The sequence below is a fragment of the Coenobita brevimanus genome, chromosome 63 (genome assembly GCF_032717465.1).
Source record: "Coenobita brevimanus isolate Jiangsu-jjx chromosome 63, ASM3271746v2, whole genome shotgun sequence".
NCBI classification, from domain to species: Eukaryota; Metazoa; Arthropoda; class Malacostraca; order Decapoda; family Coenobitidae; genus Coenobita; species Coenobita brevimanus.
The window spans coordinates 38,305,170-38,330,844 of record NC_137016.1 but is presented as its reverse complement, the minus strand read 5'-3'; the positions used below and the strand labels follow the sequence as shown (position 1 = coordinate 38,330,844).

General features: G+C 41.2%; 1 protein-coding gene across 1 annotated transcript; it reads right to left on the bottom strand.

The window, feature by feature from the left end:
- Window positions 1-491: 491 nt before the first annotated feature.
- LOC145404430 (isobutyryl-CoA dehydrogenase, mitochondrial-like) lies at window positions 492-17,424 on the bottom strand. Its single transcript, XM_080275948.1, has 9 exons — window positions 17,283-17,424; window positions 15,712-15,812; window positions 14,257-14,426; window positions 13,287-13,473; window positions 12,041-12,149; window positions 8,418-8,582; window positions 3,606-3,703; window positions 2,450-2,602; window positions 492-790 (listed from the first exon to the last, which is right to left on the bottom strand). The coding sequence occupies exons 1-9, from the start codon at window positions 17,422-17,424 to the stop codon at window positions 629-631; spliced, it is 1,287 nt and encodes a 428-aa protein (XP_080132074.1). The 3' UTR covers window positions 492-628.
- Between the last annotated feature and the right edge of the window lie 8,251 nt (window positions 17,425-25,675).

Genomic DNA, 25,675 nt, shown 5'->3' with positions numbered 1-25,675 from the left:
CATATTGTAAATCAATGAAAACACTGGGATTACTGTGAACCTAATACTTTAAACAGGTATAAATGGATACAAATATGAGACCATACATTTAAAATGAGAAAACAAAACTTATTATAAGAATACAGTATTTTAAATGGGACTGAGCACAGTTTCCAATGCCCAAATTTCCATATATATTGTACGAACTGAACTACTGTACTATACTGCACTACAACGCTTGAATGACATGCCTCACTTCAAGTCAGAGAGGAAGAGATGAGCAGACCTGAACAAAAACACCTCACTTTAAGTCAGGGCAAGGACATGACAACAGATGCACTGAACTTCAGTGTAATTCTCAAAAATATTTATGATCAATTCCCCTTCATAATTCAGATCTGTTTCAGCAGGAAGGAAAAGGATTGTAGATTCTCACCATTTCTTCTGTAAAAATAAATCTTAGTTACGAGCAAAAACAAATCTTCATTGCAAGGGGCTTTTATCATAAGCTCATTTCTGTTTTTGGAGGAAGGACAGGGGTGGAAGAGTGTAGCACCTTCCCATGTCTCTTATTCTTCCTGAAAATCAATATCTGAGTTACTGGAGGAAACTGATTGTCTGTGTGTGAATCCAGGCCCTGAAACACACCTCACTTCAAGTCGGAGAGAACGTGACGAGAGATGAGGAGGCGCATGACCTCGTTGGTGCCTTCGAGAATCATGTGGACCCGGGAGTCTCTTAGGTACTGCTGCACTGGGTAATCCTTCAGGTACCCATACCCTCCAAACAGCTGCAGGGCGTCGTTTATTACCTACACACACCAACAAAATAATAACTCATAATAATAAAAATAATAATAATAATAATAATAATAATAACAATAATAATAATAATCATAATAACAACAACAGTAATAATAAATGATAATAATAATAACTACAACAGTAATAAACTATTCAGAAACTTATGAAAGCAACTGGCATTCATCAATAAAACATCATCATCCCATACCTTACACACAACTGTAGTCTGTTGCTGATTACCTAAATACACTATATTAAAAAAAAAAAAAAAAAAAAAAAAAAAAAAAAAAAGTCAATGATAGGTTGAGATATGATTCAGCAACGTGGAGTGAGATCACATATAATCACAATATATACTGTACAGCACTGCTATCATCCTGACTTTCTTTCGCACCTAAGGACTGGGTGAGACATAATACAAAACATGGAAAGAGAAAGCACACAAGTGGGAAACCATCTACTGCATGCCTAACAAAATGGTGCATAAATCTAAAACACATCATTCTTAAATCTGGTTCATTCTGCCAACACACATTCCAGACTTTATGTACTTCCACTAAAAAAATATTCATTACCCCTAGGTGTGATGAACTCTGAAACGACCAGTAAAAGTGAGCGTTCATTTGGGATTTGCAGTAGTTCTGAATGTACAGCGAGGTTGGATGGTGAGGAACTGGAAAATGGGAGTGCGTTTAAGTACTTGGGTAGTGTGATGAGTAAGGATGGAGGTTTGGAGGGTGAAGTGCTTGAAAGGGTACAGCAGGGAAGAAAGGTTGCTGGTTCTTTGAAAGCAGTGATAAGAAACAGGGAAGTGAGCATGGAAGTGAAAAAGTTACTACATGACAGTATTGTGATACCAACTCTAACGTATGGAAGTGAAGCTTGGACGTTGTTGGAAGGACACAAGTCAAGAGTGAGAGCAGTGGAAATGAGTTATTTAAGAGGAGCCTGTGGAGTCACATGGAGAGACAGGCTGACAAATGAGAATATAAAGGAGCGTTGTGGTGTTGATGTGGATGTGATAGGAAGCGTTATGAGGAACACACTGAGGTGGTTTGGCCATGTGGAGAGGATGGAGGGTGAAAGACTGACGAAGAGAGTGTATGTGAGTGAGGTGGAGGGGGGAAGAGGGAGGGGGAGGCCGAGGATGAGATGGAGGGATGGGGTGGAAAGGTATATGAGAGAGGGAGTTGTGAGTTGGGAGCAGGGCAGTGAAATGGCGGGGGACAGGGCGACTTGGAGGCGATTTGTTTGTGGCCACCCCAAACGGGATTGAGGCGTCTGGCAATAGATAGATAGATAGACAGACTGAATCCTTTGTCCCTATGTCATAATGAATCACACCACAAGGGTAATGAATGTTTTCTTTAGTGTGTATACATATGCTAACCTGAAATCCTCTCTTCACAGAACAGTATCTGACAATGGCATTAATCGCACTAAAATACTCGAGTTGTCGTAATCAATAGAGAGTTAGCGGTGACAGTATAAACATCCTCAGGCTTCAATACTCACTCCGAATTGAATGAAACTGTCTGACATTAACTGATATAAAATACAGTACTGAAATGATCTTAACTATATGAGAGTCGATATCAGAAATGAATTTCAAAATGGGTGACACACAATATGAGTATACCAATGACTTACTTTAAACATATTCTCACCTGGAAGCATCTCTCTGTGGCATAGTACTTGGCCATGGAGCAGAGTGTGACAGTATCAGGGTGATCCTCCTGCAGGGCCATTGCTGCATTGCGAACCAGTAGCCGTGATGCCACAACCTCAGTACTCATCTCTGCTAGCTTGAACTGAGTGTTCTGTGTACAAGAAATATTACAGCTAGTTTTATTCTTATTCAAATCTGGTCTTAATAATTCTGAAAATATGAAGAAAGATTAGGCAAGGTAAGTAGAGGGATGACGAGAGTATAACGGCAACAGTTGGTGGAAGAACGAGAGGAAGATTAAAATGATATGGAATAAACTGGATAGGTTACATACAGCCATCACTAACCCCTTCATTATGGAAAAATAAACAGAAAGGGGTACCAGTACATTCTTCAACAGCCTGTTCATTTTGGAAGGTTACCCTGAAGCTAAAATCATCTGATGGTAGCAAGAATATAGTATGGACAATAAGGTGTGTCATCACACAGAGATGGTTCATTTCTATGGCCAAACAAAGTCTCTTATAAGTTCTTCCAATTACAAAAGGCATCCCCTAGTATAAGGAGCTAATGGAGATCGTATTTAACCAATTCGAGGCAAATGATGTATTTTGATCTAGAGAAATACTGTAGTTTCGATATTAGCCACAGATGACCAAAAAATGTATCTGGGAGTCTGACATTATAAACGTTTTGCAGAAATTACATTTTTTTTTTTTTTTCCTCCTGTACCCAACATTATCCCTTTCGGTGACAGGAACCAGCTTTCATGTGTTTATTGATGCAAACTGACAATTTTGCTCTGCTTAGGTCACCTTAGTAAATGAAAGGTTAATGGAGTAACGTTGTATTAAATCTCTTCAGTTTTGAGTCTCCTAAGCTGAGTAAAGTTGATGGTACAGTAAATAACAAAAATAAACCTAATAAAGACATCATCATACTGAAAAGGTTACTGAAAATACTGCAAACAATACCTGAAAACTTGCAAGTACTGTACTGTAATTCTGAGAACTGCTTGTATATCATCATCATCATCTGATCATTGTTCATTAAATCTCTCCTATACTGAATAAAACCGTCAATACATAAACGGCATGAATAAAAACTACAAGGCATCACTGCAGAATGGACTGACGGAAATAAGAACTGTGTACCTGAAAACTCGCAAGAGGCTGTGAGAACTGCTTACGTATCTTGACGTGCTCTGCTGCCGCCTCTATACTGGCCTGCGCTGCACCCAGGGAACACGAAGCTGTCAATAATGCATCATTTAGAGGCAATTCAAACCCTCACTTGTTTTGCAGACTAGTATATATTGTAGTATATATTCATGCTTCTATAACACAGTATCAACTACACTTTAAGAGACTGGTAAACATCATGCAGTAAAGTGAAAAATTATTTTTTTGTACAGTGATACATTTCATCTCTTTGTACTTTCCTCTGCTGGATCATAATTCTAAGCTGGGAGAGGCTTGGTATGTTTCTCTGCCCAAAGATGACTCTCCCTGATATGTGTTTGGGAGTAATGTGACAGACATGCCTAAGTGTAATGTAGAGGCAGCAAAAGAGTAGGTAAACTTCTGCCCCCTCACTGCTGTGCAGGATGTACTATTGACAGCAGAAATCCTATCACCTCTCCTGCTCCTCCTCCATGGACTTTGAAAATCAAGAACACATGCTTAAAAAGGAAATGGCGATGGAGTTGGCAAGCCTAGGATTTTTTACAGATTCTGAAATACAACTACACATTAGAGACAGATCATGTCTGGCCCTTTTATATAAATTGCTGACTGCAATCTGTAATGTGGGATATAGGCTGACCAAATTTAATAGCAACAAGCATTCCACAAACGTTTAACCCCTTAAATGCGGATCGTCGCTTTTGCGACGGTCGGCCCAAAGGACATAACGGTGGATCGTCGCGTTTGCGATTTGAGTAAATTTTGAATAACCGCGGGCAAGCAGGCTCCAGCTGGTATTGTCTATCAGTACCGCCACCCTTGAGCTACTTTTAGCACACTTGACCTTTGTACTACTGACCTCGGTTGTTGCCAAGTTTCATTTTTTTTACCCACCCACGCACCGATGTGCGGCCCTCCCTCGTCGTGCGATATGGCAGCGCGCGGACAGCTCATACATGTCAATCTGCGCCTTCCTCTCGCAAGCACTTTATGCTATTTGGAAACGCTTGTTTCCCCAGTTGTCACACTAGCATTTTTTCGCGCGGTTTGCCCCTGTTTAGAGTCAGTCCACGCGAATCTTCCAAGGTGACACCATGTCGAATTCAAGCTCTTCTGAGTCTGTGCCTTCCAGCCCTCCGAAAAAGGGTTTTGTGACCTCCACCCCGTTCAAAACCTTACCAGGAACTGCTAAGGGACTGAGTGACTCTGCAATAGCTAGTGAATTATTGAAAGTGTCCATGGATTATGGAAGTGACGTCGGTGATTGGTCTAGCCTGGCAGAGTCGGACACGCAATTGAGTGCTGAGTCTGAGGTGCCAGAAGTGACTGTTTCTGTGCCAAGCACCTCAACAGGCAAGGCTCCTGTGAAAAGGGGCCTAGAATATGGAAAGGGGGCCAAGAGGAAAAGGAGTGATGACCCCGCTTCACAGCCATTGTCCCCTACGCCACGTCACGCCACCGCCAGCCCGCCACGCACTCCCAGCCCCATTCTCTCGTCCTCCTCTTCAGCTGCCCTTTCTCCTGAGTCTTCAGAGTCGTCTTCACCACTTCGGAAGGGAAGCAGACAGTCGACTTTACGTAGTAGAGGTTTCCGAAGGCCCAGTGTTTGTGGTAGTAGGGCAAGAACTTTGTCCCCTAGTGTAAGGCTAGCTCATAAGGTTACTCGCACTAGGCAACTCGCCAGTCACGCCACCGCGAGTGACCTTGAACCCTCTGCTAATCTCCCCACCACCACCACCACTACACCAACATGACCTAGGACAGCCTCTGCCTCACGCACTGTCTCACCGCCTGCCTCACCCACTCCCACACGACCTGCCTCACCCCCCGCCGCCCCCAGCACCTCCCAGCCTAGGCAGGGCACTCTTGATGCCTTCGTGTGGTCAGAGGGCTCAGATTTTGTGCCGGAAGATCTGCCCTTTGATGACAGTGGGTGTGGAGTTCAGGCTGACTTCCCTGTCCAAGGGGATGGTGAATGCTTGGACTACCTGTTGGCCTTCCTTGACAACGAGGTAATGGAGCAGATTTGTACCGAGACAAACAGGTATGAGGGGCAATCTGCTGCAGTTCGTGAAGGAGAAGGTGAGCCGGCAACGCCATCCACGTCGCGGATGGCAGCATGGGTGCCTCTAACGATCAGGGAACTCTTTGTATTTATTGGGTTGATGTTATTGATGCCCCACAATTGGAAACATAAGCTGGAGGAATACTGGAGTTCAGACGATCTTTGCCCCACACCAATCTTCAATAAATACATGAGCCGCAATCATTTTAGGCAGCTCATGACTTACCTTCACTTCGCGAACAATGATGAGCCTTCCCAAACTGACCCATTATGGAAAGTGAGGGGAATCCTGAATTTGATCAAGGATAAGTTTACGAGGTTCCTGCGCCCTTTCAAGAAAGTGGTGATTGATGAGTCCTTGGTTTTGTTCAGGGGCCGTCTTCGGTTTGTGCAGTATATTCCAAGCAAACGGCACCGCTTTGGAATCAAGTTTTTCGTGCTGTGCGACTGCAAGACGGGGTTCATCTTAGACTTCGTGATTTACACCGCCAGCAATGTCGATTTGGACAAGACTGACCCCCTTGGATTCTCTGGTTCTGTGGTGAAAGTGCTATTGGAAAAGTACTTTGGCGAGAATCATGTCCTGTATATGGACAATTACTATACAGCTCCTAAACTCGCCAAGTACCTTTCTGAACACGGCGTCGGATCCTGTGGCACTGTCAGGAGCAATAGGGCACACTACCCTGCCTTCCCCGAGGCTGAAAAATCAAAGCGGGGAGACGTGCACCTGAAGAAAACTGAGAAGATGCTTGCGATCAGGTGGCACGATAAGAGAGTCGTGAATGTGCTCACCACAGTACACAAGGGGGAAATGCTGGCCACAGGGAAGGTCGACAGAAGGACTGGCGAGCCTGTGATGAAGCCTGATGCTGTCATTGACTACAACGTCAATATGCGGCTGGTGGACAAGTCTGACATGATGATCAGAGAGATAGACTGCCTGAGGAGGAATCGTCGCTGGTACAGGAAGGTGTTCTTGCACTTGATTGATATGTGCATGCTGAACGCCTTCATCCTGTATAAGATCAAGAACAGGAAGCCAGCAAACTACTCTCTCCGACAATTTTCTAAGACTTGTGTCTACCAGCTGCTTCAGCGTTATGGGCAGGTACTGGCATCAGGTCCCAAGCGCCACCCTCAGACACCTCCAGACCGCCTACAGTGTCAGGACTACCTTCAGCGACACCGCCTGGAGCCACTGCCTGCCACTGCCAAGAGGGGAAAAGCACTGAGGAGGTGTCATGTGTGCAGCCACACTACCAGGCAGGACAGAACATTTAGGCACACCTCCTTGCAGTGCAAAGAGTGCAAAATTCCCCTCTGTGCTTACCCGTGTTTCTTTGACTACCACAGCCTGACTAGATATTGAAAATAAGGGTAAGATTCTTGGAAATAATACTGAGAGTGACAGTGATACTAGTGTTTAGTTTTCTTTTACGCACTGACAGTGACAGTCTGATGAGTGTAAATTAGTGTATGTACTTGTAAAAGCACTGACAGGGACAGTGTTTTTTTGTGTAAATAATTGTACATAGTAATAGTATAAGTATTGCGAGTGACAGTCACTCCAGTGTAAGAAGTTGAAAGCATATGTTCCTATTCTATGTTCTGACAGTGACAGTTTGTTGTGTAGAAAATATTATTTTTATAACAATGGACAGTGACACTGATGAATAAGGCAAAAAACAGACAGCTAGAGTGAAAGTGAGCGATAGAAATGAAGTGCGAGTGGCCGACCGGAGCGAGAATAAAGTGCCTGCCGTAAGGCTGAATAAACTCGCGCCGCGGTGGTCTTCCTCATTCCCGATTCACAATACTGGCAGTGACAGTGATTTTTATGGCCGTAATAGTGACAAGCGAACCTTTGCGAAGTACTATGAAGGAAAATAATGTAGTACTGTATACGTGTTTTTAGCCGTGAAAAGGGAAATGTGTGTTCAGTGACGGGAAGATCGCCGCCGCACTGCATGTCGGCCGTGCACTCCGTTCATTATAGCCTTATTTTCAGTGCTTATTGTACAAATACGGATTCCAAACAACCTGTACATTGTTGTATAAAGTGTACTGTGACAGATTGAGGCTGTGGTAGAAAGAAAACCGGGTTTCTGGAGGTGTGAAAGTGAAGACTTTGTTACCCAACTTTGCAAGTCTTCACAAGTCCTTTGGTAGTCCACGAAGGCTCAACATGTGTCTCAGGAGAAAGCTGAATGTAAGTACTATATGCCATAAAAATTTTAATGTTCTAGGGTTAATCTCTGATTTTTGGCAAATATTTTCCCACAGGTACTCAGACCCCGCTACAACCCCGCCACAGCGGGGGGATCGGCCGTACACAGCCGCGTTTAAGGGGTTAAGAAAAACTGAAGGATTGTCACAGCATTTACACTTTAAAGAATCCCCTTCATCTGGTGGGATATTTTTAGTTTGTTCTTGTAGTTATGATTTTATTAAGGAGTCACATTAAAAACTGTATTACCAGGTAGACCTGTATCTTATCCCTCCAATTAAATAAGCCTGCATAGGCTGAATATAATAATAATAAGTGGGAAAAAAAAAAAAAAAAAAAAAAAAAAAAAAATGTATGCACATCAGGGGGGGAGGGGGGGGTCATATCTAACATCTCCAGCTCAAGATGTATCTAAGTGTCCAGAGATAGAAAGTGAAATTAAAATGTTCATGTCACAGCAGAGGAGCAACAAATTCCATGAACATACCAATATTGATGCGGCCTCCATTCAGACCCTTCATGGCTATAGTGAACCCCTGCCCCTCCACTCCTACGATGTTTGAGGCAGGCACACGACAGTCCTCGAAGATTACCATTCGGGTCGGCTGCGAGTTCCAACCTAGTTTCTTTTCCTTCTTGCCAAAACTCAAACCTACAACAGCAAAGAGGTAAAAAACAACATCAAGAAACTCAGCTTTTTCTCCCTTGCCAAAACTCAAACTTTTATCTGTAAAAGAATGATAAAAACATTATTAAAACCAATGTCTTTTCCTTCTTGCCCAAACTTAAATTCCCATCAATAAAGAAAGAAAGAAAAAAAAAAAAAATTACACAATTCCTGCTAAGTTTTTAATACAGTAAATTCTTGTTGAATGCTGTGAAGAGTAAGTACGATGGTGCGAAGGCTGCAGTGCGTGTGGATGGTGAACTAAGTGAATTTTTCTCTTTGAAAGTTGGGTTGAAACAGGGATGTGTCATGTCTCCATGGTTGTTCAATCTGTCCATGGATGGGGTAATAAAAGAGGTACACGGTAGGGTAGTGGATGTTGGAGTGGCCCTGGTGAGAGAGGATAGTGTTTGGAAACTCCCTGTACTGTTGTTTGCAGATGATACTATGCTGTTGAGTGAAGACGAAGGGGAGCTGCAAGGCTTGGTGGATGAGTTTGGGAGAGTGTGTAAGAAATGGAATCTAAAGGTGAAGGTAGGGAAGAGTAAAGTGATGGTCTTTGAGAGAGGTGAAGTCAGTGAATGTACAGCGAGGTTGGATGGTGAGGAATTGGAAAATGTGAGTACGTTTAAGTACTTGGGTAGTGTGATGAGTATGGATGGAGGTTTGGAGGGTGAAGTGCTTGAAAGGGTACAGCAGGGAAGAAAGGTTGCTGGTTCTTTGAAAGCAGTGATAAGAAACAGGGAAGTGAGCATGGAAGTGAAAAAGTTACTACATGACAGTATTGTGATACCAACTCTAACGTATGGAAGTGAAGCTTGGACGTTGTTGGAAGGACACAAGTCAAGAGTGAGAGCAGTGGAAATGAGTTATTTAAGAGGAGCCTGTGGAGTCACATGGAGAGACAGGCTGACGAATGAAATAAAGGAGCGTTGTGGTGTGGATGTGGATGTGATAGGAAGCGTTATGAGGAACACACTGAGGTGGTCTGGCCACGTGGAGAGGATGGAGGGTCAAAGACTGACGAAGAGAGTGTATGTGAGTGAGGTGGAGGGGGGAAGAAGGAGGGGGAGGCCGAGGAGGAGATGGAGGGATGGGGTGGAGAGGTATATGAGAGAGGGGGGTGTGAGTTGGGAGCAGGGCAGTGAAATGGCAGGGGACAGGGCGACTTGGAGGCGATTTGTTTGTGGCCACCCCAAACGGGATTGAGGCATCTGGCAATAGATAGATAGATAGAAATTCTCATCAAAATTATCACTAGGATTTCCAACACCTGAATAAAGTAAATGAGTGCATTAACCCCTTAAACGCGGCCGTGAACAGTCGACCCCCCCCGAGTGTCGGGGTTGTGTCGCGGTCTGAGTACCTGTAGGAAAATATTAGCCAAAAATCAGAGATTAACCCAAGAATATTATACTTGGTATGGCAGATAGTACTTACATTCAGCTTTCTCCAGAGACAGGTGTTGAGCCTTCGTGGACTACCCAAGGACTTGTGGAGACTTGCAAAGTTGGGTAACCAAATCTTCACTTTCACACCTCCAGCAACCCGGTTTCCCCTCTACCACAGCCTCATTCTGTCACGGTAAACTTTATACTACAACGTAAAGGTAGTTTGGAATCCGTATTTGTACAATAAACACTGAAAATAAGGCTAAAATCAACGGAGCGTACGAGCGACATGCACCGTGGCGGCGGTCTTCCCGTCACTCAACAAACATTTCCATTTTCACAGCTAAAAACATGTATACTACATTATTTTCAATCATATTACTTCCAAAAAGATCACCACGGCGCGCTTTTTATGCTGCCTTACGCCCGCCACTTTATTCTCGTTCCTGTCGGCCGCTTGCACTGACTTGGAAGAGCCAGAACTCGCCATAATGTCACTTTGAAAGCCTGCGGTAAACTGACGCTAACAGGGGCAAACCGTGAGAAAAAAAGCTAGTGTTACAACTGGGGAAACAAGCGTTTTCTATTAGCATAAACTGCTTGTGAGAGGAGAGCGCAGATTTACAGTTCTGAGCACTCAGAGCGCTGCCATGTATCACAGCCAGGCTGGCCGGGCCGTGGTGGGGGGGGGGATGGGGGAAAAACGCGATACTTGGCAACAACGGAGGTCAGTAGTACAAAGGTAAAGTATGCTAATTGTAGCTAAAGGGTGATGGTACTGATAGACAATACCAGTTGGAGCCTGCTTGCCCGCGGTTATTCAAAATTTACTAGAATCGCAAACGCGCCGATCCGCCGTTATGGCCTTTTCGCCGAGCGTCGCAAACGCGACAATCCGCGTTTAAAGGGTTAATACTGGTGAAGAGTTTAACATTGTAGCATTGTGCTTTTCTGGGAAAAAAAAAAAAAAAAAAAAAAAAAAAAAAAAAAGGTGTGCATAGTTATGAATCTTCAACTCTGTTCAGGATTTCCTACAGCTGAATATAATACATGAGTGCAACAATATAACTGAAAGGGTAACTTAATGGAATATATCATACCATATTATCAGTCTATTTCTTGTGTAAGCTCTAATAAATACTAAAATACATAACTTAGTACTACTTCAACATATGGTAATAAATACAATGCATACCTACCACCCCCATCAATGCTATGAACTTCATTATATAGTACAGTGTAACTACTATGATTTACTGGAGAGGGTGGGCAAAGTACTGTTCATACCTAGCAGTAGTGATTAGTGTTCATCATCATAATCAGTACCTCACTTCATACTGGCAGCTTTCAGCTGAAGCACAATCCACCTCATCCATATAAATTTATATTTCATTACCTCCCCCACAAAGAAACGAGGCACAACAAACACCCAGCATAATAAGCCTCCATAACATTGCATCTCTTCCATCCAACACTATACTTCACAAATACTGTACATACATAAATGTAGTCAAAACAGCCATCCAAAACCTCCAGCCAAACAGAATCTGCCATGAACCACCATCAGACATCCTTTAGTTAAATCAGTTTTCCAACCACTATACCTAACCATAAACTAAGCTCAAAGGGGTTACGATACTCATCAGGTTAAAATAAACACAATATATAAAATTCGATCCTCTAACCTGACTACCTTTGGCCATCAACTAAGCTGAATGAGGTTATGGATCTTCATCAGGTTTGAAAAATGTGCTAAAATCCAAACCATCCTCCAAATCTGACAATATTTGGCCACCAACTGAGCTAAATGGGGTCAGGGATCTTTGACAGTGAACAGGGATGCCTTCATGTGGTGTCACTGATATAACTGGGTGGTGGAGCTGCTGGGTTATACAAACATCCCTCAACTTCCTCCCTATCCCGAAACAGAGGATGATGAGCTACAAGAGAGGGAAACTTCAGCATGTAGTCCACTGGGTTCACATTCAGATGAACCTGGGATTACTACTACTACAGGTCACAATACAATAAACGCAATACAACATCCCGTACCTGGCGTGCTCTTCTCCACCAGGACACAAGATATCCCCTTAGGTCCTTCACCACCTGTTCGACACATCACCAGGTACACATCTGTGTCACCACCACCACTGATGAATGCCTGACAGGAAAGATACAGGAAAGTATTGCTATCATCATCCTAACCCAATTTCCTACAATGTCAGAGAAGTGGATACGGTGTAGAAAAAATAAGTCAATAAATAAATAAAATAAAAGGTATCAACAGAATGTCAAAATATGGACAATACCCTGTACACCATCACTCAACCCTTTGAAATTAATAAAGCATGAACATTTGCTCTTAGCATCAAACAGTGGCCATTCAAAATTCTCCATTTGCACCGATAAATTAAAAACAGAATACTGCATATCATTACTGCCAATATAATGCTCAAAAGTTCCTAGCATAATTATTCCACCATGCAGACCTGAGCTACACTAGCCAAGAATTTCTTTAAAAATCAAATGGTGTTGAAGAACTTTAAAATTAACATATTAGCACTGTGAAATTAACACTATGAAATTTTAGAACATCAAAATGTACTTCAATGAAATAAACTTCCCATAAAACATAAAGTAAATTCTCCAGGTTAATTTATTCTAAGCTGTTCTTACTGTGGAAAGGTAGCCTACAGTTCACTAATAAAGCTTGGTATGAATGGGATTCTATACTTCCTCATGCATAACCCCTTCAGTACAGTGATGCATTTTCTATTTTATTCTTGCTAATACCAGGCAATCTGATTCAAGGAAGAGATCTTGCAGTGACAGCTAATGAAGCCTACATTTGATCTTTCCACTTTGTAATATGTATCCTAATGAATAAAATCATTTAGTGGAAGCAAGAACATTACAGTACTAAACATTACTGGGGTGAGGGGGTTAAAGGAATGTTGACAATGGCAAAATGGAAAAAGTAAAACAAAGTATTTCCAAATAATCATGAAAAAATATAAGAGACATTAATGCAATTAAATGATCACAGTATGTGGTACAATGCAAAAAACATTTTGGGGAATGCTTAGCAGTAATAAAACATAACAGTATCACATGTCAGTTACTGATACATACCTTGTAAATCAATGAACAGTGTCTATGAAGTTCAATCCAACACTATAATTTAATACACCTGTAACTGAACACTAATATACACAGTTATAGTGGCCCCTGGCTGATCAGGACATTAACCTGGTGGACTACAGCCTGAAACTGTCCTTCTACATCTCAGTGTCTTTACCTTGGAGCCATTAAGGATCAGATCATCACCATCTCTCTTGGCAGAGGTGGAGAGTGAGGCAGCATCTGACCCTGAGCCGGGTTCTGTCAGACAGTATGATGCAAACTTTTCCATGGATGCCAACTGGGGGACCCACTGCTCTCTCTGGGAGGTGTTTCCAAAGTGGTCTACCATCCAGGCACACATACTGCATACACAAGAAAACTCTGGTCATATTTTCAGTTATGGAAGGTCCTTAGCATCCCTTTCATATAAGTTTATTTCTGCATAGGGCATATTAATATTCTCTCATACTGTATTGGTATGGTATGTTATCAGTGCAATTTATGTCAGCATTAAAAGGCAATAAACAGCATGGAAACGCATATCTTGGAATAATATTCAAGATAATAGCTTAGAAAGGGGAGCAAGGGAACCTCCTTACTCAAAGAGTAGTCTACAAGTGGTAATGGAGGAGTATTGTAACTATCTTAACTGCTGAATTAAATAAAAACAGATTCCCAAAACTGAATACGGTATTTCGACAAACTCAAAAGAAAAACTGAGGACTTTGTATTATCTCTCACACCACACACAAAAAAAGTATCATTTATTCAATCCTTTACTGTTCTCATCAGGAATGTAAGAGTTCAGGGCTGACTACTCAGGTCGCACAGTTAAGGCAAAAGTGACCCATCACTCTCCTCGTATGTTAGTAGTAAACTGTACTCTAACCAACCCTTGGAAAACCCTCATGGGCTACATCCCACTGGAGCATCATAACCCACTGGACTACGCTGTATCCATTTGTTGATTATATGATTACTAAAGATGAAACTGTAAAAAAAAAAAAAAAAAAGCCACTAACTAGTCACAAAAGGGTAGAACTACAATGATTGATGGCTGGGACCCCTACAATTCCCCCCCCCCAAAAAAAAAAATAAACACCAGGATAATCATAGACAAACAATGGCATTCAAACCCGCCTTACTTATGGATGCTGATGTATGCTGTGGTAGAGGTGCATCCTTTTGACAGCGCCTCAAAGATCAGCGATGCATCCAACCGGCTCAGTCCTGTCCCGCCGTAGTCTTCCCTGGCGTATATGGCACCAAAGCCCAATGCTGCTGCCGCCCGCATCGTGTCCACGGGGAAGAACTCCTGAGGTACAATATACAAAACATCACCACCAGCATACACAGCAGAACTATTATCAGAATGCCCAGCAAAAATGGGTCATATTTTAGTTCACTCAACATTCAGGTTCTGTTACAAATGGGATCAGTATGTTGTTAAACATTTTTGGATTTGCAAGATTCCAGAACTGGTATTCCTCATACTGTAGTATGATAGAGAACTGTGACCAATTTATGACTGATAAAACTGCTTTTTCCTAACATTATTCCTCGAGTATATCACAAACTTTTGCACTGTAATACATAGCCTAGGTGATAAATTTCTACAACTACTACTGTTACTTAATTCCCAATGCCGATACTACCTTGAACCATATTTGATATTTGAATTGAATAAAATCCTACTTTCAATAGGGGAATTGTGGCCAGCCCTGTTACTGAGAGCTTAGTCTGGTTAAACTAATTCAAAGGAAAAAAAGGGGGGAGGGGTGAATTTGCAATATTTTAAGAAATAGTTTGATTTGCAATGATTTAAAAATCTGATTGAGGTAAATTATTAAATAATATATTTCTAGTTTACACAATTGAAGTTGACCAGTCCCGCCTCCCCCAATAATACCAAGCCCCATATATGCCATATCAACACTTCATAGCTAGCCAGTTGTCAGGCATTATGAAGTGGCACCAGCACCTCACATCTTACATGCCTTTTTTTTATTCTTTCATTGGTGCTGGAGAGGGATGCCTTCACATGGTGGCACAAATATAAAGCAGGTGGGTGGTGGAGCTGTCTGGTTATAGAATTATCCCTCTGCTTCCTCCCTGTCCCCCCAAAGAAGGATGACGGACTACCCCCACAGAAGGACAACTTCCCCTGCAGTCCACTGGGTTCCCATTTCATATGAACCTGGGACTACAGCTGCTACTACTACCATCCATCCATCATCCAATCCTACATTGCCCCATGAGGAGCGTAGGAGCCCGGGGCTAGGCAGTTGGTCCTGACATTTAAGATAAGAGTGACCAACCTCACTCATCCCTGAGTGGCATTATGTGAGCAATAAACCCCAACCACCCCTTGGATATAAACCTTCACCAGCTCAATCCGATTGGAGCACAATAATTAGCCACTAAATCACCAGGCGCCAAAATTTGGTTATATGGTTACCACCCAGCCAATTTTGTTTTTCATTGCTGATATGGTAATTATGTCTTAATTTGCTGAACTCAGAAGTTCATGGGCCTTTGTTTACATGTCACTCTGGGGATTCCAAAACTTGTGTATACCCTATTAGTATTCTGTGACTAACCTTCTCATCCCACTCGGCCATGTTGGGCAGCATCTCCTTGATGGCAAAGTCTGTGGCCAGCTGCTGAATGGCCAACTGCTCCTCAGACAGGCCATGGCTTGCTACAACGGATAATAATCAAATAAATGGAAATAAAGTATACTGTACAATCTTAAACAGTACCTGTAAACTTTAAATAATACCAATTGGCTTCTATAATTCAGCAACTCATTATGCTACAACAATAAAACATAAAACTGAATAACCTTACTGATAAATACAAACAATTACATAACAAAGACCCTACATGTGGTGGCACTGCATCCTGGATGGAGCAGTTGCGGCATCCACCTGGGAACCAAATCTTCCCATAGTTCTCGACATCATGCCATGGAAATGATCCTGCTCTGATATTAGTGAGGCACTGTAGGTGGTAGCAACCATCATCCACTCACTTGATGTAGTGTTGCCTACTTCTTTTACTTCATCAATCTGTGTCACCTTCCAACATTTCTGTTTCCCATCTTTCCTGTCACTTTTTATTACTCTCCTTTTCAGATGGCTTCACACTGAGTGACAAGCCTATTGGTTTCCTGTACACCCGGAAACCATTTACAACAGTGGGTAACCATATAACGAACTCACTCATTCTGTGCCAGTATGTGGGTTGGTGGAGGGTTAGTGCCCCTCCCTGTACAACCACTAACTCACAGACAAATGGACACTTCTTATAAGATTATGGCATCTGGCTATAGATAGGCAGATACAATGTCTACCACAAGGGGATGCCAAATCCCCAGAAAGTGTAAGTGTTGTACTGTATGCATGGAATTACGAATGACCCTATGGAGGCAGTTGCTTGCCTGTGGTTGATGGGTGTGCTCAACCAGAAATTGGTGTTAAGCAGCAGTAACAATAACAACATGCCGCAATAAAGCCATACTATCCCTCATAGTTATGTCCCATATTCAGCTGCAGCATCAGAGAAACTGTATGAGATTCTATTAATCTTTCGTAATCGTAGAATTCATTTACGTCACCTAAATACTGCGGAATGTTACTACACAACACCAAGTTTGGTTTGTTGACATTGGTGGTGGCATCCTAGAGGACTGAAAGACATGGACTGGAGATGAAAAGACCACATTTACTCATGACAAGCAGGGATACTGGGGAATTCTCCCCCCCTCCCTTCCCAACGGCTGTTCCAGGAATCACGCTTGTCACTCAGTGCTGAAGGCAGCACAATAGAGAGTGGATGACAGCACTCCCACCTTGGCTGTCAATTTTGATCAAACTCTTCATTCATTTGTGCATATCTAACTTACTAGATTAATCACGTTCAACTTCTGGTTTCACAACATTCTAATATTTAACTCACCTGCAGTTATGCAAGTCTTGACATGCTTCCCAAGTCAGCGGTCCCTTGCTTTCATAAACAAATAAGTTTACTCTTGGACACACTGAATATATATTACTGCATGAAATTAATAAGGACAAACAATCAATGCCCCAACAACCTACATATCAAATCTACCGGTATTCCACTTACAAATACAATACTGCTGCTACTCTGAATACAAAAGTCTTACGATCAATTGATGTGACTAGCTGCCTTAGGAAGGCATGACGGAGCCTGGTAGTGTGTGGGGTTGGACATGTAAACCCTGGGTGGCACCTGTGGAGGGATTTCCTGAGGGTAGCCAGACCCCTGAGAGAGCAACTCGCCAGCATCTCGCCGCCGATGTTGTCTTACGTCGTCTGCGCCTAGGAGGACAACGACCCAGACGCCAGGAGGCATTAGTGTTCATAGCAGTTCACTATTAGAAATCGTTGTGTCCTCATTATTTTGACCTGAAGTACATGGCAGATGTATGAGTGGGGTAAAAATGATATACAAGCAACATGAAGACTTCTCTGTAACTATAGTTTACAAATAAAGCTAAATTTCTCATAAATCGCTACAATGTTGCTATTTTGATCACCCACACACAAAAAGTCCAATGGAATATGTGCTTGTCTCAAGAATATCACAAAATCAGTGAAAAATAACTACAATACACCCACACTCCTCGACGCTAGATTTTAGAAATTGTCACTTTAAAGACAAAGTTAGCAACTATGAGGCCGCTTTTCTCAATCCTGATTAAATAATTGTGCAGATACAAGAATGTACGTGCTCTTGAACATAAAGAATATCAGTGAACACCCTTTCGGCTTAATTAAGGATCTGCAACTTAAATGTAGGCTACCATCAACTGCCCTTACGTTTTTTCGCCTAAAATTGCCACTTTTCCTCGAACAATGAGCTGTAGCAAAAAATTTACACTAGAATATGTTGCTAGTAACGAAGTGGCAAGGAAACGATGTAGGAAATGAGCTGCTGTAAGGACAAAACATAAAAGGCTAGTTGGGGGAAATTATTTCAAATTTCATTGCTGCAAACTGTAAAAATTACTAACTTTTCAAGACTATTAAGAAAAAGAATTAACAATAGCTATATCTCTCGCATCTTCCTCTCTCTCAAGAGGTGAGGAGGGTGCATGTCTATATTAAAACACCTCCAGTGCACTTTAATACAATGTTCTGTAGTTCTAATTTAATGATCTGAACAAAGTACAGTACAGTACCAAACAGAGGCAAGTAGATTTAAGTATAAATCTGCTGAGATGGTTGATGAAATGTTGGACACACCCTTGTTAACTGTAGTTCGATCAATTTAGGATGAATAAATTACTAATTAATTCTCGGTAGACCTGTGTGTTAAGGAGTGTGTGGAGGTGGGACACATCCGTGGGAGGTGGCGACGCAGCCTTTGCTTTAGCTACCCTTATGACACTCGGAAATATAAAGCATAAATTATCAGTGCCGCCTAGTACAATGACCATCCACTACAGTACACTGAATATGATTTACTGATGCTTGTAACATGGTTGTATATGCTAAACTGGTAACTGAATGTGGGCTATAAGTGAATTTAAGGGTGAGAGAAGGTGCTGGACAGGGATGGCTTCACATGGTGGCACCAAACAGTAATGGAGTAATCCACTGCCCAGTTATACAAACATCCTCATCTCCCTTTCTATCCCCAGAATTAAAAGGATAGTGAGCTACAAATGGGGTGACTTCAGCCTGCAGTCCACCAGGCTGGTTCACATCCAGAGAAGTCAAGGGCCACAACAACAAAGGTGAGAGAAGGCAGTGAAGGTCGAGATGGTTGGCTGTCTAGTGAATTTAGTGAATTTAAAAGGAAGTATGAAGCTGCAAGGAATAATGAGGAACACAAACAGATTAAATAAGTGTAAAAATTTGCAGAGCAACACATGAGTTGACCTAGCCAAAATAATGTTACCAACCTTCTATACCTCCTATCAGGCAACCTGCAAACAACTGACAATGCCCTCACTTAATTGTAACCCCCACACTACAACATACCTGCAGTTCTTACCTCTCTCTTTCTACACAAAAGCATTCAACACATCCTCAGCAAAATACAGACATCTCTGGGAGTGGCCAGTTACCCGTAGTCCACCAGGCTAAAGTAGTCAAGCCTGAGAACACAAAAACAAGGGTTTCCTTTAATTTGACAGGCAACAGAACAGTTCTTGCTCACGGGTGTTGTAACTAAATTATATAAAACATACTGTGGATAGCTTCTGCTTGGGAGATATACCGTGGTTGACAGCACTACCGCAGGGTTATTATATTTCACCTTTTTTTTTTACAGTAATTCATGTTGTATCATTTACAAAAGCTCCAACATACTGTATTTGCATGCATTGGCCTTGGTCACCTAACGGCAGCTCTGCATACTGCTTGATCTCTGCCAGCCTCCCTATTCATCATCATCATCATCATCCAGACCTCCTTTCCCATCCTAGGGCAGGTTGAGGAGTAGCAGCATCCAGACAGCCTAGGTTTGCCCAATTCAATGGGCCACGCTTCCATTCACTCATCATTCAAGCCTACGGAATCCTGGCTCCATCAGATAGGACAAAAAAAAAATTCACCACATTCAGTAGCTTCACATAGACACACACATCTATCTGACAGAGTCAATCCGAATGCTGTCATATTTTTTACAGTAAAAAGGGGTGCCAAATTCCTGGTTATACGCTTTGCACAAATTCATCCAGTCAGCTTGGTCTCTTGTCAGTCCCTTAGCCTCTCTATTCACTGTTAATTCATTCATTCATTCATCATCTATTCCAGTGTTGCCCCATGAGGCAACACTGAGTGGCACTACCTGAGCAATAAACCCCAACCACCCCTTGGATATAAACCTGCACTGGCTCAATCCAATTGGAGTGCCTTAACTGCCCAATAAACCACTAGATGCCATTATTTGGTTATATGATTACCACCCAGCATAGTAAATGGTTTCCCGGTGTACAGGAAACCATTTGACTTGTCATTCAGTGTAGAGTCACTTGTAGACAGAAGGAAGAGAAAATAATGGAGGAAGGAAAGAAAGAAACAAGTCAGGAATAAGCAGGCACCCGAGAGTAGCACTACATCGAGTGAGTGGATGATGAGTGCCCCCACCTACCACTAACCCCCACCTGTTAATTACACTACAAAATCATACCACAAAAAGTTTCACTGATACTTATAATGCCAAGTCCCCAGCTCCCTCAACTTAAAGCACGAATTGTGAGGAAAAAGTTGCACAAGGACTTCCTATTATGAAATTAATGTTCTGCAGAGCATCTAATCACATCCTAAAAATAGTCTTATGCTTAACAGTTTCAGATAATAGAAAACTCAATAAAATGTAACCTACTGTATGAAAAGACATGTAAAAGAACAAGTAAAAAAGCTTATACTTTACTAACTACAGTACAAATATACAAAATCCCAATCATCTCACCCCTAGATATGTATTTTTGTTCTTACAAATAATCTGTACATTTATATATTTACACACGGAGTACATATACCCCAAAAGTACTAGAAGAACATTGTCCAATAAGAATGAACCCATTGTTTTTTTTTTTTTTTTTTTTTTCTTTCTTTGTTACATAGCTCATATCAGCAGTCAAGCACATAAACAGTTGAATTAACCCCTTCAGCCTGAGCATTTTTTCCTAGCTTTGTTTTTGATATCACAAGATGATTTTATTCAGCTTAAAGAGATTTTTTACTCAGAAGTTGGAAACAAACTCAATTAACCCTTCCACAACCTGATTTCTCCCTGTGCTAAATACTGTATAATTATCTCAGGATGGAAAGAAAAAAATTGCAAATATGTAATCAGATTAAAGGGGTTAATGCTAATGTAGTGTCCTTTATATACACATGATGAGGCCATCAAACATGATTAATATTCTTGTGAGCTTAGGTGGGTTTCTAGTATCTTTCATCTAATAATACTGTCACATTCTAGGCTTATATCAGAGACATATACAGATTCCCACACATTCCAGGTTTATGTCAATGACCCATACAGGTTTTGCCACACACAAACAGCTAAACGTAATATAGAATGGTTCATATACTGTACAGTATAATGGTATCTCAATCAGTGTGTTGTGGGGGCAGCTCAGTCTGCTGGTACAAAATGGGAGAAATGGAGTTCCCCCGAGCTAAGCCCTGTATTGGACTATATAGCCCCGCTAGGGTTACAGGAGCGAGCTACCACTCCCAGCATGGCAGCCCGGGCGAGGCTCGAACTCGCAATCCCCCGATTACGAGTCCAGCGCGCTACCACTGTGCTACCGCGCTCCCCATCTGCTGGTACAAGGAGTGCAGACATTTGGATGCTTTGTGAAATTACTAATCAACCAAGCAATCAATGAACATAGAAAACAGATACTGTAAACTATGAAAAGGGTTACAGGAAGTAGAAAATGATGCAGGGAAGACACTAATCAAGTTGAATGGGCTGTCCTAGCAACACACAACAACTGGAATATGTAATATACTGACCACCCCATACTGTACTTATACTTCAAAATCCACTGTTTCCACTAGATATTCCATCAAATTTTGTATTATGCCCAACATGGGGAAAAGTTAATTCTGGCTATAAATCTTCATCCTACAAAAGATCTGGTCCTGTCATGGACCTCACACTGATTGATACAGATAATGATTTGGAAACAAGAAACTACAGGAAAATGTAGAAAAATACCATTATGCATGAAAATCTATCGCATACTTATGTTATGGAAGAGTTTGTCTGGATACCAGGTATCCAGAGGTACTTTATGCCAGTATACTGTACAGTACATGTACATGACAAGAAACATTAAAAAGTACATTATAGCACGTGATTTACTTCAGTCGTCCAAGTAAAAATTTGCTTCACATAATAGCCATGTGCAGTAACCCAAGAAGGAAAAAGAGAGTATCAACTACTGTACTGTATAAAGTACAATATTACCACAGAACCTATGTTACTGCCATGGAAAATTTAGCTCCAGAGGCAACACTATTTTACTAATATATCCATACACCCAGCAAGAACTGTCAGCCCATGCTGTTCCACTTTTCATGGCCAGGTAATTCTATAACTGTCTGGCTGCAAATCAGTTACTTTGCACTTTATTCTGGCTAACAAGACAATATTACTATGCACAAAAGATACCATGAGCACATTTTTTTATTTTTTATTTTTTACCATCATGATATTGCTATGTCCAAGAATAAATAACGTGATATTCAATTCCAACTTACAAGTTATGATTATATTCAGCTTGCAAAACGTTAACAGAACTCGCTGCACGCAAAAGATTAGCTGTTGCAGAATGCCATCTGCCACATTACCAGCAGTACTAGCACAGCATTAAGCGGAACACATATTTTTGCTGAACTGTACAACAGTGTCTGGCATCAATTTTATGAAAACTTCATGGAAGTTAATATCCCGTACTTCTCCATTCAGCCCGATGCACCATGTGTTCTCTTATTTGGGGGAATTACAAATGTTTTTGTACTTTGATGTATGTTCACCAAAATTTTAACACTTCTTCCTTGTGTTAAATGGAACTTCCTCAAAAGTCTTGTAAACAGGCAGGAAGAAGTGAAAATATAACCTCCTCTGCTTCCGGTGACAAAGGTAATAATGTGGTGTTGTGGACATAAATATCAATTCACTTCACTCAGTGAGTGATAACAAAAAACCCAGCAATGTAACCTTTGGAATCGAACAAACATTTCCCAATGTTTTATAAATGCTTCATAACTGACTTATGGGTGAGGTGTTATGAATGTCCACAACTGTACATACAAATTTCTACTGTTCTCTTCTTACTTCCCCCCAGCGGCTGCATTCATAAAGGATTTCTGCCGACTTCTGCAAGATATAAGTCTACATGGAAGATAATCACCAGAAGTCATTTTTAATCTGTGATCTTGTTCATATTACCATTCACTCTGCATTGGCTTGAAGCTCTTAGTAGCTGTATGAACCACAACAAAAGCACTGAAAAAAGAAATTTGTACTAAAACAGTTTATGAATACAGCTCCAGAATCACATCCACTACTAACTGGGCTGCCCCTAGACAATATTTCCCATCATTTGCACCTACTTTTCCCCAACAAATACTTCAAGCAGGCCCTATGTACAATACTCCATAAAAAAAGAAATACTATAAGCATGTATCGTCATCTTACAAGTACAGTACTACACTACATATTTATATTGCAACTCCAACATAATCAGGCTGTCATAGTAAACACAACAAAATTAACTACTGTATAGTAAGTCCTCATGATGCGATAAACCCCCTCTATCATCCTCAACTGTTTGAATTTTGGCTTTAATGAACTCTTTAAGGCAGCTGCACCACCATCTCATATATCAAATAAGGTTTGGTTCGTAAGGCAGATGCAGGCAACCAACTGTTCAACCAGGCAGTGAAAAGTAAATGAAAAATGTCACTTTACTGAACTGTAATTTAATAGGTTTATGTGAAGCTACAGAATGTGGTGAAAGCTTTTTGGTGTATCAGATAGAGCCAGGATTCCAGGGGCTTGAATGATGAGTGAATGAAAGTGTGGCCTATTGGACTGGGCAAACTTGAGTTGTCTGGACACTGCTACTCCTCACCCTGTAGGGTGGGAAAGGAGGTCTCGATGATGATGATGATGAATCAAAATGTTAGTCATTCATGGCCCAATACCTGAACATTTAGGGTTCCATTATGTAACTAACAAACTAGGGTAGGTATGAGTATAAAAAATCTGGGCTTGTAAAATTTAGATGACCGTTGAACTCCTGATTAATGAACTTTCAGACTGCACAACCCACCGTTCCTTTCTAATTAATGTAGTTTATTATTTTGCGAATTTACCGGTCACTTTTTTCTTTTTACACCTTTTTGTTTTTAGGTAGACAGTAAATTACAGAAGAAAAACCTATTAAAATTTAAGTTCTACCTACAACGATGGTGCTGGCCTAGGATGTCCTCATGTGACGGCACTGATTACTAGGCAGATCAGTTGTGTGTTTCAAGGTTCATTAGGAGAACTGGAAAGAATTCAAAGGTGATATGAATTTGCCAAGAAATCTGTTTAATGATGAATTGACAGATAATTCTGAAAATTGACCTACAGTACATTACCCTTATATGAGCCTATGTTGTGAAGAACATTTCATATTTTCCAAATCTCGAACAAAATACCTATTAGGTATAATGATTTACAAGCTGCCACTGCAAGCTATATTTTACAGTAGTGCTGCTGCTTTGAACACCCATGATATTCATCTTTTAAAATGTTAAACTATGAGTTGTATTCTAAGTGATTTTGGAGAAATAACACCTCTTCCTTACTGTTTTGTTCTGCTAACCTCAATTCCTTCCTGTTACTAATGCAAACTATGTCAACAATGAAAATTTTTTAAATAACATACAAAAGAATGTTAAGATGTACAATGCCAGATAAACTGATAAGAAATGAGTACTACACAGTCTTCCAGTCCATCTAAAATACAGCTCTATGACCAATACTACTAATGGTTAGACCATACATAACCTATGGCCCTACAAGTCATGATGATATGTACATTTTTTTATTTTGTCCTGAAGAAAATAAGGCATATGCAAAGCATTTAAGAAAGTCTGTCTATATACAATCTTTGAGATAACAAGACAGTGCACTTTAACCAGATGCACCAGAGTAGTGTAGCACAACTTGCTAAGCACCACCACCAGTCAAAACCAAAATAATTATATCATTATTTTTCTCAAAGTTGATATTATCAGTTCACAGTTCCAAATGCCATGAAATGTTGTAACTAATATTCATAGTTTTGAATACAAAGAAATACTGTAACAAATATTGGTCCTATTTCTACACTACTGCATTGGTGCTCCAAGGCATCTGCTTAACTCCAGTCACATAAGCCAGGGCAGCTGATCTAACCAATAATATGGAAGTAATTACAGGACTCCATAACAATGATACAATTTCCTGTCTTTATTTACTTCAGGCACTTAGAGAGTTCTGTTGTGCAATGTCTTGTATGCTAGTGTACTGTCAATTTAGCTGTCATCGCCAGTTACATCCAATATGCCAGAGAATAATGAATGTACAGCAAAAAAACAGCATTATCCTTACCTATGAAAAGACAGTATTCAATATTAGCAGTGGGAGGTAGGTAGTGGTGGAGTGGGAGTGGTGGGCTGGGGACTGTGTGGTCATGAGTTGGACCCCTACTGCTTCAGGGAACAGCATGTGGATTTAAATTTAGCAATATTATGTTTGCTGTTCTCTACGTTCCTAGTGACAAGTCATAAAAGCACCCCCATTAACACCTAACACTAAATCAAATGTGATATCCCTAACATGTCAAACCAGATATAGCAGGTACTTGCACCTAACAGCAATGTGACATGTGAGAGGCCTCCAGGGGATGAACATTGTTTGTGTGTCGCAGGTGGCGTGCCAGACCTCAGGAATGGTCTTCCTTGATGGTCTAGTTGCGCACCATGTGTACAAGCCGGCTACTATGGTGTACTGCACATACAAAAACACCAA

Coding starts and splice junctions, on each gene's coding strand:
- LOC145404430 (XM_080275948.1), bottom strand. CDS start 17,424: ATGCTGGCGAGTTGCTCTCTCAGGGGTCTGGCTACCCTCAGGAAATCC. Junction 3,704..8,417: donor TGGAGGCCGCATCAATATTG/GTATGTTCATGG, acceptor CATTATTGACAG/CTTCGTGTTCCCTGGGTGCA. Junction 2,603..3,605: donor AGCCTCTTGCGAGTTTTCAG/GTACACAGTTCT, acceptor TCTTGTACACAG/AACACTCAGTTCAAGCTAGC.